This window comes from Rhizomucor pusillus (assembly GCF_041956525.1).
Source record: "Rhizomucor pusillus strain CBS 183.67 unplaced genomic scaffold VTP01scaffold_11, whole genome shotgun sequence".
Classification (NCBI taxonomy): Eukaryota; Fungi; Mucoromycota; class Mucoromycetes; order Mucorales; family Lichtheimiaceae; genus Rhizomucor; species Rhizomucor pusillus.
In genome coordinates this window covers 204,649-217,024 of record NW_027192153.1, presented here as the reverse complement: position 1 = coordinate 217,024, position 12,376 = coordinate 204,649, and the positions used below count along the sequence as shown (strand labels likewise).

Below are 12,376 nucleotides of genomic sequence, written 5' to 3'. Positions count from 1 at the left end.
AACGCAGCTTTGGAGGTCCTTTGCGCTCTTGAAACTTAGGACGACGCTGTGGCCACCCGCGAGATTCAGCTCCAACCAAATTGAGCGCCCTTCCACTCTTTCTTGAACAATGTTTGTCCTCAAAAGATAAATACCAGAGAGATGAAAATTTCCATGTGTATGCTACATGGCTAGAACGAAATGAACGAGTATTGGTATGAAACCTAGCAGTACTGCATCGAATGTTTATTCCTAGCAAGTCAGCATTGACCGCATTAGAACAGGCGCTGTATACAGACAATGGTAAATCGCATCAAAACCACCTCGCGACTAGCGACAGACAATGGTTACAAACATATTGGAGGATCCTGTTAAGGCTAATACTACTTATCTCGCATTATTCATTGTTCGTCACTTTGCGTCATGCGCCACTGGCCTTGTTAACAAAAAGTCAGCTATGCGGGTACCTAACGGACAACCGCTTGCTTTGTCTTTAGCGACCATGTACGATCTGATTGGTCTCAGATTTCGCGGTGGCTACATTTCCATCGAAGGTAGCTTGATCCAGAGCATCGGTCAACAGAGCACGGAGCAGCATGTACCAGCAGAGTATCGACGGAACAAGGACGAACGCGATTCAGCCAGGATTTCAAAGAAGGAAAAGAGCCTTAGACAACAGGAAGGTGGGCAACATTTTCACATGACGTTTATCAGCCCTCCTGAGTTGAAGCAGCTTGTGCGAACGTATCCTCCCCTGCAAGATATCGAAAGCCATAAAAAGAAGGCGACGCTGATGTCGCATATTATGGAAATGATGGGCGATGCGCAGTCCTGGGAACTACCGCTGGACCTTGGACTTGGTCGAGTTCGTGATCAGGAGAGCGAGGCATTCTTCCACGTCGTGTACTGGCCATATGGCCAGGGTATCCGCGCAAAACTGGGACTGACACCAACGCCATTCTTCCATATCACAGTCGGCTTCATGCCTAAAGATGTCCACGATGTGGACAAGGGGCTTGCAACGCTTTTGATTTTGAACGGTCAGGGAGAGGATTGGGAGCTGCAGCGGCTGGTCGAACTCGCACACCACTTTACCCAAGATTGGCAATTCTTTAGTAGGCTTATCCAGCAATGCGAGCAAAGACCTCATCTCGGGCTAAAGTATTACATTAACGAACTGTACAAAAGAGGTAACTTGGTCTTGTGACATACATTGCTGTAGATAGACTCATCGACACTATCGTAGCCATGACTGCACCTGATATGTCCATCGAGCCTGCCGAGCAGCCGTCTAATTCATAGTCCTACAACAAAATATTCTGTACATATATACCTTCATTCATGTCGCTATCTCTGCTTTGTTTTTCACTACCCTCGACTTGTCTCCTTCCTCCAACTCACCGAAACTCAATGTGATAATAACAAGAAATTCGTATATGCAAGTCCATTTAAATTGTGTGTCATAATGGCCACAACCGAATGAAAAGATTTCTTGCTCTTCTCTGAATCTGGAAGCGTTTCCAAAAAGGAAAGACGCAGCCCTCCTCCTTCCTCGGAAAAGTGTACCCGCCCATTTATCTGCAACATTTTATTGCTTGTCCGCCTCGAGACGATCGCTCCCCCCATCTTGGACGCACGCAGCCCGTCTTTGCATCGACCGTCTCCTTCAAACACTAAAGATGGCTAACGGTCCTTCGTACAGACGACTTGGAACTAATGGAAACGATGGACTCTTGTTCAAGTACAAGTTAGCCAAGGCGCTCACTGTAGTAAGCTTGGTTGCCATTGTGTTCATGGCAGTCGGATCACTGGTGTACTCTCGTAAGTCTAATTTTTGCAAGGATGCAGTACCAACCCAGTAACCTCTATCTCCTTGGATACAGAGTCGCCAGTGCACCGCGATACCGATATCGAGGAACAAGAAGAATTGAACCAGGCAAAAGCTCCCTCGAAGCCTAACAAGGCTGAGGATATTGACATTTTCGACCAGGCCGGTGATACCTGTCAATTGCCGGAAGCATTGTATATCCCTAAAAGCGAGGACGGTACATACACGCCTCCCGGTCCTGATCCTACTCTCCTGAAAGCTCTCCGCACAGCATCTGATGAAGATCTCGATTATTATTGCCGAAACGTTTACGACCCTGTGCATGGTTTCACTGACGAGTTTCCGTACAACGTGGATGGCGAATGCGGCACCTGGCAGAAGGAATTCACCGAGTCTCAAAACGAGAAATTGAAGCAATTGGAGCGCATGAAAGTGGGCGAGGTGCTTGCTCCAGAGGAGGCTCCACGGTTTGCTTCTTATCTATGCAAAGAAGTTCCGGAAAACAGCAACCGAGGCTGCGGTGGATTGGCTGACCGGATGAGTGGTAACGAATAGCAATGGGAAAGAAGGCTGTGCCATGTTTACACTGACGATTATAATTCCTATGATTAATCCAGGTATGATATCGACCTTCTTCTTTGCGCTCTTGACAGACCGCGGATACCTTGCACACTGGGCGGATGAGAACCCGATTCCTTTGGAAATTTTGTTCGAAAAACCAAACATTGATTGGAGCTATGACCCCCAGGAAATGTCACGTTTGTACAACAAACCCAAACTTGGCATCACGTACCAGAAAGTCGACACCCTAAACCAAAAATACGACGATTTTGGAAAGGTGCTCTATCCAGATGGCCCTGATCAGGATTTCAATAACCTTTGGAATGGCACTGTAAGTTTTTTTCATTCATCACCGCCATCTCTCTCTCGCCGTCTTTAATACCTTGAGATAGTACGTCGAGGTCCGGTCAAACCGTGCGTATATCATCCGTACATTCCAAGTCTCGACTCGCTACCCAGAGATCCTCAAGAGCAAAGGTCTGACTATGCAGAACGCATTTGGCTGCTTTGCCGACTATCTATTCCGGCCGACCATTGGCAGCCGTCGTTTCATCAATGCATACAAGAACCTGTTCAAGATGGATAGTATTCTGAGCATCGGTCTACAAATTCGCACGGATGACAATGCGCTTGCCAACCCGCAAAAGGATACGAACGATCTTGAAAAATGGGACTACTTTTTGACATGCGCAAACCAAATAGCCAGCGTTAAGCGAGAGCCGCACCACAAACGCATTGTATACTTTTTGATCACTGATTCTGTCCGTCTTCGCGACGAGTTTGCAAGCTTGAACGAACGACCGGACATGGCCGAGAAATATCTGGGTGCTAATTACCAGGATACAACGGCCGTGATCACTGGATTACCGGTCGAGCACATTGAACCGGACCAGATTGAAAAATACATTGATGTGGAAATCCCCGTGGAAGTCACTCGCGAGCGCATGACTCCGGGCGCAAACAGCGCCTTGATCGAAAACTGGCTCTTGAGTTACGCAGACTACAGAGTCATCAGTCCGCAAGGATACGGCAAACTGGCCGCGTTCCACTCCAAGTCGGATAACACAACCTACTCACTTCCTAGAGTAAACCGCAAAGATAAGGCTCCCGATTGCAGCAAACCGTCATCCATTGCAACTTATGACTGGCTGTCACATCAATGGTCTTTGGGTTAATTGTTTCATTATCCACTTCCACCTTCCACATATATATCTTTCATCACTATACACTATTTTTCACACCAGCAAAGCACACATTGATCCACATCCAACATGTAACAATAATATCCTTGTTATTATAAAGCAGATTTATATATACACATTTTTTACAGCTACTTTCGTTGATTTTCGAGAACCTCTAGCCTTTTTTCCAAGCCAGAAGTCATTTGCTTTATGGTTTGCCGCGTCAATGCCTCGATAGAGTTCTTTACGGGTGTAGAAAGTTGGGTAGATTCGTCGAAAGTATTTTGTAGATGTTCTTGAGTTATTTGTTCGTCGTTCAATGCAGCTTGTATATTTACAATGTATCGTATGAATTGCTCGTGGTTCCTTGACAATCAATATTATGAACAAGACGATCTAAATCGTATCTTTTTTGTCCCTTGTCAACTTACTCCAATACTTCATCAAAGCTGATGAGGCCAGCCTCTAAGCGTGTAGAGAATTCTGGATCCAGCACCGTCTTTTTGTATTCGTCCAAAGTATTCTCGAGTTTGTTGATAGATGTTTGCAGCTGTAGGTAACTCACGAGAGCTTGTGTCATTTGTAATTTTTCTTCAGCAGCATCGGATGCGTTGTTCATGGAGACGACCTTCTTCTCCAGATCATACAATAGTTCTTTGAGCTTGTGCGGCTCAAAGGACTTTATCATCTCTCGAGTGCACCGAACAAAGTCATCGACGATAAGATCATTCGTCCGTGTTTGCGCTGACAGTAAAAAAACATCTTGTATATCGCTTGGGTATATAGATTCCAGGCGCTCGTTCAACCGTTTGGCCCAATCTGTCGCTTTTTGTATACGCATCGATTGTGCTGTTAGTAGTATACATTCGCGTATTACTTTGTAATGTTCGCTGGAAAGCAGATTGCTGGGCTCTACGACGATTCGACCCCGCACAAATTCGGCACATCTTTTCTGGAGTATATCTGGCAATTGCTGTATCGTGCTTTCCAGATCCTTCATGGTCTCCTCCATAATTTTTTCATGATGTTCGCATAAATCATCCAGAAAGAGCGATCTGTAATTACTGAATCCTTCCTCGAGTTTGTCATAAATGTATCGCTGCGATGCCGCATTGTTGTCGAGATCCCGCACTGCGTTGCCGAGAGCTTGAGCGTTGCTCATCCGCCAATGGTCCACAAATCGTGCAACTCCCGCTACGCATTCGTTTATCAATCTCTGTATGATTGTTTCAGCTTTTTCCTGCCCAGGATGCGCCGCTCGGATGCTGTCTCGAAACACGCGCGTCATTTCCGGCAATGCATCCATGAGGTCATCCCAGGCTCTGGAAAAAACAGTACGTTTAATCCACTCCTTTCGTCATCAAGCTTCGTCGTAACTCTCTTTTCTCACCTTCTCGCATCACCTTTTGCTTTCTCAGTTCGCTTCTCGCGCTTCAGATCTAACGGAATCCAGCATACAAGTAAGCAAATGCAGGAAGCAAATGCGAAACAGCCTATAGCCATCTTACTAAATTTTCTCATCGTCTCGTCATCAATTCGATATTTTGATATTACAGAAGACATTCTATCGATACTGTGAAGACGTTCTTGGGCTTGTCGCACTTGATGCCGTCTCGGACCGGTTTCTGCGATCGTGCTGGAGGTTAAGCAGCGTCAGTGAACGATTCAACCGCGTTTTACACAAAACAGCTGACCTAAAGCAATCTTCCAAGGTCCTCACAGATCGCCGTGGTTTTTTGCCTGAAGACATTTTTACTAATCTATGCGATTCAGCATGAACAAATGTGGAAGTGTTGGCGGTCGTGCTGACGGTAAATGGTAAAAGCGCGGCAAGTAAAAACGACAAACCGAAAATGGAAAATTGCCGGGACTTCACAGCAGCTTTTAACAAAGATCATCAGATCATTGTTTGTTTCTATTCCATTCCACCTGTTGCTCTTCCTGCAGTTTCCTTGGCAAGAGCATACACGCTTGACTTTTAGCATTACATGCTTCCATCACAAAGTTAAGGAGGTTGTGGTTTGCAGACTTTTGAAAGATAAATGACACATCAACGTGATTGCATGAATAACAGGTATGCATGTTGGGGAGGGGATCATTGACAGACAATGTCAGTAAAGCAAGCAAGAATGTCACACGATTCTGGCGCCGCTGATGAGAGCGTGAGTACATATGTAATAAACAAGCTTGCTGGAAAGAATAGAATAGAAAAAATGATGCTTAAACGGCAACATTCGCGATTCAGGAGACTGCAAGGGCCATCCCTATCATTGTGGTCTCATGCAGGCCTGATATAAATATGGCAGCCGTGAGACGTGCCTTTGAACCTTCTTTTTTCTATCCTTTTAGCGACCCTTTCCTTGTTGTTCTTTCTTCTCGTTGTTGCATTCCTTGACAAAAATGACGAAACAGCAACGGCTCAGCTGGGCATCGCCAGCCCACCAAGTCACGCACCATCATCGCCACCACCGTCGAAAGGATACACGACCGCCGCAGTATTTGTACCCTCTGCATAGGTCGATTACCGATGAAGAGTCATACGCTGATAAACCATCACCCATCACTCGATTTGTCTCAAAGCTGCTAGGTAAATAATGAACCTCAACCTTTTTATTATTATTTGCTGTTGTCAAGCAGTTGTCCCCCCCCCAACCCCTTATATTTGTTTCAAAACTGAAAGAAAGCCTGCTGCCGGAAGTTTGAATAACCGTCGTCGCTCTGCTAGGTCTGACTTTGAGTTCTCAGCAGCAACAACAGCAACAGCAACACCGACAGAAGCGACCGCCGTTCGCGCATAAATCTCATTCGACAACATCCATCACCAAAGGGTCTGTGATCTCTGCAGCCTCATCGATATACAAGAACCAGACAGACTACTGCGACAGTTCAAGCTCTAGCTCTTCCTCCGAAGCCTGCACGCCATCTTCACCCGCTGTCGACGCACTCGTGTCTGCAGTTACCCAGCACAACGAACAACAAGAAGAACGACGGTCACGCCAGCAACGACTTGTGGGCTCACTGGATATCATGGACCCACCCAAGCTGATCAACAGACGCGAAGATACCGAGCCAGTGCTAAGCGCCGCAGTTGCAGAGCAGGTGTGGGGACCAAACACGTCATTCTTGTTCACACAAAACATGTTAGAGACTCAAATTCTTCTTCGCATTACTTGATATGTGTATAATAGCTGAGACCTTATCTGCCACGGCGCTATCGTCTTGCTTCTCAATGGTCCTTGCTGTACAGCCTTGATCAACACGGCACAAGCCTCGCGACGCTTTATCGCCTGGTCAAAGCGAACAAGGGACCTTGTATACTCGCTATCAAGGACGCCGAAGATCATGCAAGTATTAGCCCACAGTTGCAGCAGCAGCAGGTAGCAGGTAGTGCTAACGATGCATTTTCTCCGCTACCGCCGTCATGTAGGTCTTTGGCGCATTTTTAAATGAAACTCTAAAGGCAAACCTGAACTCGTACTATGGAACAGGCGAGTGGTAATGTATACATGCAACAGGTATATATACACCTTTTTGCTGCTGCTAACTTATCTGTCTAGCTTCCTGTGGAAAGTGTGCCGCTCTGGCAACGGCGTCAAAGTATACCCTTGGACTGGCAAGAACGAGTACATGATCCTGTCAGAAGCCGACTTTATTGCCATCGGCGGAGGGTTTGTGTTATACTACTCCCTTTGGTGTTTTTGATTATTGACAGAAAATATTGATCACCCCGTTTTTGTTTGAAACAAACCAGTGATGGCAAATTTGGATTATGGATCAACTCTGACCTCGAGCGTGGCCACAGCGAGCCATGCCCGACATTTGACAACGAAGCATTATCATCGCATTCAGAATTCGCATGCATCGAACTCGAAGTTTGGGGTTTCCGCATTTAGCTCCTGCATAGAAACAATCTGTATCTTCTTTTTTTTTTCTCCTGTACGCATTACTACCCATTCCCAATGAAAATATGCCAATTTTCCGAATACATTGTCTCATGAAACTACACCTGGAAAGAGATTTATACTCAAACACCCAACGATATCTCTCAAGTCTTGACGAGAATTGTAATCAAAACTCGATTGGTTAAACACTCTGATCGGTCCATACGTTCATGGCTGGAAAATCCAAGTCTGCAGTTGGATCGTAATTAAAGTGTTCTCTCATTAGCACTAAGAGAGATGCAAGTAGTGTGTATCCGCCTAGTACCAGATCAGTTAACTTTCTGTCCTTACACAGCAGAGCTATACCATATATGTCCTGTCCATTAGATGCACGCGATTTTCGTACCGAAGGTCGGGTTACCGGTCCAGTTTTTTCCCACAAACCCCAACAATGCGTGTGTTTATCTACAGTCAATCTCAGATACTTGTCGAATTTGCTCTCGTCACGGGAATCGTTCAAGCCAAAGTTGCATGATCGTAATTTATCAGATCATCAAGTGAGATTATTGACAGATATATACGGATGAACTTTTGATCGTCGATCCCATCAACCGACTGTAGCATCTGCATGCATCCTGCGTCAATGTGACCTGCTGCTGCTTGTCTACGTAGATGTCTTTGTTGACGACGGATGCTATCAGCTGAGTCGGTCTGGATGAGAAATGCTATTTATATAAGCAGTTATTGCTGTGGTATGCAGATGATTTAATTTCTATGTAGATTGGCCTCTTTTCTTCTTTCTACGAGCTAGAAACGTAACAACCAATGTAGCTTGGCAGTCATCTTTTCTCTCTCTACCTCGGGCCCCATCTCCCCGCATCCCAAGTATCGTATTGAATTACATAATACATGATCTACGTGCAGACACTAATTGTGCGAGCGGAAGCCAAAAACAGTAGGTCGCCATGGTGAACGGGCCTGACCGAGCTTGTTCTAGTGCATGAAAACCCAAAAAAGAATAGGACAAAGGAAGTAATCCATAATTTCGATAGATGCTGAAAGTAAAAATTCCGGTATGAACTCTCGCTGTCTGCAAAGAGTGGCCAGCAAATAGGTTGATTGATAGAAATGATGCTTCTAAATATATACGTGCAGTTGCGTGCTTGCAAATTATCTAGGGCGAGGAAACACAGGAATGTGCACACACACACACACACACGGACGCACACGTACACACGCGAGAACATGATTGATTTACCGAACAAGGAACGCCAAACTCTCCACATATTTAGATCTTTGTTTCACTTGGAACTGAAACATGCACTGGCGACTGATCAAAACAAGGTTTCGGATAGATTGCAGAGCATGATCGACCGTGAAGAAGGGACCGTTTTCCAACAACGACAACGATGATAGTCGTTGGGCGTCGGGAAACGAGGGGTGGTTGCAAAGTCCGCTCTTTCGCTTTGGAAGGATTGGGGGAGGAGGAAGGGGAGGAGAGCGGAGGCACTTTTTGCTCCTTCCCATAACCAAATAACTGGGTGTGCATGAAAAGATTGGTAAACGAGTGCTTTCCCACATTATGTACTATATTTGTATACACGCAATAGGATATTAATAAATGCATGACCGGTAGCGTGGTGCTTTGATGGGGAACAGGTAGAGAAAGGAATCGAGACACAGTCCGTCGGGAACAACCATGGCGGGCAGAATGGCTGGAACTATATTTTAATTGCTCGAATATCCCCGCGCAGTCCCATGACTCGTCGTTGCCATCTCCACGCTGGTTGTTAAAGGAGCCTCTATTAGAGACTTCCAAAGAGAATGATGTTTAGCAGCGTGGCATGTTACCACCAATAATGGGAAGAGTCAAATTAAGCCCGTGTTTGCTAATTATAAAGCACACCGAATACGGTTGACAAAGGAAGCAATCCGTAAATGAACAAGCTATGCTGGGTGTCACAGAATTAATCTTTGGCTGTGATCTGTCAAACAGAAAACAGTTAGCCCCGGCTGTCGTCCTTCCCGTCTTCTTTTCTCTTCCTTTCTCGCCACCTGCCCTCCTCGACTTTACAACTTCTATACACAACATATACGTAACATAAAGTATCCGTTGCGACAACACAGCCGACCAACTCTCTTTTTTGTCGCCCAATCAATCTCCTTTCCAGTCTTTTCTTTTTTTCTTGTTTCTACACAACTTCGTTCGCTCTTTCTTGGGAGGAAGACGGTAGCGGAAAGCATTTACGACCTGCGCGTATCAATATTGTGGCCGGAAAATACACTATGGGAAATATCCACAGCAACAAAAGCAAAGCAATAGACAAGCAGATCAAACGCGACCAGAAACGACTGAACCGCGAGGTCAAGATCTTGCTGCTCGGTAAGGATATTGGAACGTGCGACTATCATATGAAACTTAGTGAGCGTGCAATAATAGGGGCGGGTGATTCGGGCAAATCGACTGTGCTCAAACAAATGCGACTTATTCACGCGTCCGGATTTTCTGCTGCCGAGCGCGAAGCGTTTCGAGTGGTCATCTTTGGGAACGTAGTGTCAGCGATGCAGTCATTGTTGGAGTCTATGCATGAAATGCAGCTTTCGTTGGAGAATCCGGCAAATTGGGTAAGCAGGTCATTTGAATGGGGCGGTTGAGGAGGAATTTTTTTTTGAACAATCTCGTGTGTGTCCAGGCCCACATTTCCCTTTTTGAGAACCCGCCAATGTTAAGCCAGGGCATGCCGTATCCTGTAGAATATCTGGAGCCCCTCAAATCTTTATGGAACGACAAGGCTATCCAAGAAACCTTTAGTCGAGGCAACACGTTTGCTTTGAACGACAATGTAATTTAGTAAGTCGAATATCCATCTTTCTTATTCCCCCAGCCCGGCAAAGGATTAACGACCTCCTTGCAGCTTTTACAATTCATTGGATCGGGTTTTCAAGCCTGATTATACCCCCACCGATCAAGACATCATTCACTGTCGTATTAAAACAACTGGTATTGTTGAGACGACTTTTAGAAACGGACCTATCATATATCGCATGTGCGATGTTGGTGGACAGCGCAGCGAGCGAAAAAAATGGATTCACTGCTTCGAGAATGTTGCTTCCGTGTTATTTGTAGTCGCTATTAGCGGATATGATTGTTGCTTGGTAGAAGACCGCGATTCTGTAAGTATAACTGCCTCAATTCTAGCAGCGAAAAAATGCTAATGTATGCATTCTCTAGAATCAAATGTATGAAGCATTAATGTTGTTTGACTCTATTTGTAATTCCCAATGGTTCGCGAATACATCTATGATTCTCTTTTTGAACAAGGTCGATATTTTCAAGGAGAAAATACGTCGCTCACCTATCAAAGCATATTTTCCTGATTATACAGGTATACTTCCCACACCTTCCCGAAAACGCTTCTACGGCCGATTAGTAACCATTATGTCCAGGATCATCAAAAGATTACGAAAGCGCGGCAGATTACTTTCGCAAACGATTTGAGAAACTGAACCGCAGTACCAAGAAGCCCATCTATGTACACTACACCGTAGCAACAGACACCCGACTATTGGGTCACGTCATGGACTCTGTATCAGACAGCATCCTGCACGAAAACGTCCAAACACTCTTACTCTAGGCACACTCTCTCCTACCGAAAAAAGTCATCCACCATATCTTCTTTTTTAATGCCATACCCCTCAATCTATTATCTCGCACAAACAACTTGTACAGACGTTATTCTTTCATTGATTCTTCTTCCTTTTATCTAATTTGCAGGCATAATATAAACGCGGAAAGGGATATGCAAAAAAGCAAATTTTTCCTTTTTTTTAAACACGCTTTAATACGGTTTGAACTTTCTCGATTGCTTCTGTCTTTCTATCTTTGCTTTATCCTCTTCGAATTGTCTCCGCAGGTTCATGAGTTCTATAAATGCCAGATATGATTAGCATACATGCCAGCAAAGTGATGCACGAATATTTGATCAAAACTCACCATTCTTCTTTGCTTCTCGTACTTGGAATCTGTAAAAGTCGGTCAGTTCCTTCTTCTTAACCTTGGAAGGATCAAACGTCGCTGCTCCAAATGATTGCACAGCAACTTCGCCGTCTGTAGCTCGGCTTCTCTTCTTTGTTCGAGATACGACTACAAATCCATCCTCATCCATCTTGCTCATTCTCTCCATTGCTTCTCGTTCCTTCTCGTACTCGTCTGCCTTGAATTTAACCATGAATGTATCTACTTGTTGCTGCAGTTGATCGTGATCGGGTCGTGATAAGTCGTAGCTAAGCAAGTATCCTATATAGAGAAATACCCGTTCTAGATAAGCTTCCATCGTACACGTATATATTTCAGATACATACTGTTGAAACCTAGCGGTTGCTGCTTGTTGGGTGCAAACCATTTCCGGTCTTTCATAGGCATATTCAGCACCTTGTCAAGCACGTCCGATTCAACAAATACAATGTGTGCGCTTGCACCGCTGTGGAATATCCGTCGAAGCTCGCGACTTTGCTGCTCTTTTTGCTGTCGCTGAGTCTTCGTCTTTCGTCTTTTGCTTCGCTGTACTTGGTCTGTGTCGTCCATGTTATCTTCCTGCTCCGAGTCCTCTTCTTCCTCGTTGTACGCTAACGTCGGCTGCGATGCATTGTGATAGTATATCTTTTCAATGCCGCCTTCTGCCTGGAATAAATGTCTCAGGTGCTCCATAGTTGCGTCTACGGGCAAATTGACCAAGAATAGCGTGCGATCAGATGCTAGCGGACCCTCCATTGCGCTTTTGTTCTCATGCTTTCTCATGTACAGATAATGGCGGGTATTTTCGGCCGTAAGGATCGGCAATATCTTGAATCCATAGAATACTTCGAGTGGCGTGCGATTCGCTTTCGGCATTGGTATCTTGATCGATCTGTAAAAGCGAAAGGTCCAAAAGGGGGGTTGTCAGGTG

General features: G+C 45.2%; 6 protein-coding genes across 6 annotated transcripts; 4 read left to right on the top strand and 2 right to left on the bottom strand.

The window, feature by feature from the left end:
- Nucleotides 1-322: 322 nt before the first annotated feature.
- Nucleotides 323-1,281, top strand: VTP01DRAFT_1559 (uncharacterized protein; the record flags this gene model as incomplete). The annotated part of the gene is made up of 2 exons (XM_069379922.1): nt 323-1,169; nt 1,226-1,281. The coding sequence occupies 2 exons, from the start codon at nt 323-325 to the stop codon at nt 1,279-1,281; spliced, it is 903 nt and encodes a 300-aa protein (XP_069237983.1).
- A 377-nt stretch (nt 1,282-1,658) lies between these two features.
- Nucleotides 1,659-3,543, top strand: VTP01DRAFT_1558 (uncharacterized protein; the record flags this gene model as incomplete). Its single annotated transcript, XM_069379921.1, has 4 exons — nt 1,659-1,800; nt 1,863-2,351; nt 2,425-2,699; nt 2,761-3,543. 4 exons carry the CDS (start codon nt 1,659-1,661, stop codon nt 3,541-3,543), a joined length of 1,689 nt encoding a protein of 562 aa, XP_069237982.1.
- A 155-nt stretch (nt 3,544-3,698) lies between these two features.
- VTP01DRAFT_1557 (uncharacterized protein) lies at nt 3,699-5,299 on the bottom strand (the record flags this gene model as incomplete). Its single annotated transcript, XM_069379920.1, has 5 exons — nt 3,699-3,915; nt 3,981-4,871; nt 4,940-4,988; nt 5,058-5,185; nt 5,244-5,299. The coding sequence occupies 5 exons, from the start codon at nt 5,297-5,299 to the stop codon at nt 3,699-3,701; spliced, it is 1,341 nt and encodes a 446-aa protein (XP_069237981.1).
- Nucleotides 5,300-5,949: 650 nt separating this feature from the next.
- Nucleotides 5,950-7,442, top strand: VTP01DRAFT_1556 (uncharacterized protein; the record flags this gene model as incomplete). The annotated part of the gene is made up of 6 exons (XM_069379919.1): nt 5,950-6,136; nt 6,275-6,648; nt 6,738-6,893; nt 6,977-7,044; nt 7,107-7,217; nt 7,301-7,442. 6 exons carry the CDS (start codon nt 5,950-5,952, stop codon nt 7,440-7,442), a joined length of 1,038 nt encoding a protein of 345 aa, XP_069237980.1.
- Nucleotides 7,443-9,716: 2,274 nt separating this feature from the next.
- On the top strand, nt 9,717-11,065 carry VTP01DRAFT_1555 (uncharacterized protein; the record flags this gene model as incomplete). The annotated part of the gene is made up of 6 exons (XM_069379918.1): nt 9,717-9,813; nt 9,871-10,055; nt 10,124-10,281; nt 10,346-10,604; nt 10,663-10,816; nt 10,878-11,065. The coding sequence occupies 6 exons, from the start codon at nt 9,717-9,719 to the stop codon at nt 11,063-11,065; spliced, it is 1,041 nt and encodes a 346-aa protein (XP_069237979.1).
- A 204-nt stretch (nt 11,066-11,269) lies between these two features.
- On the bottom strand, nt 11,270-12,321 carry VTP01DRAFT_1554 (uncharacterized protein; the record flags this gene model as incomplete). The annotated part of the gene is made up of 3 exons (XM_069379917.1): nt 11,270-11,355; nt 11,425-11,727; nt 11,793-12,321. The coding sequence occupies 3 exons, from the start codon at nt 12,319-12,321 to the stop codon at nt 11,270-11,272; spliced, it is 918 nt and encodes a 305-aa protein (XP_069237978.1).
- Between the last annotated feature and the right edge of the window lie 55 nt (nt 12,322-12,376).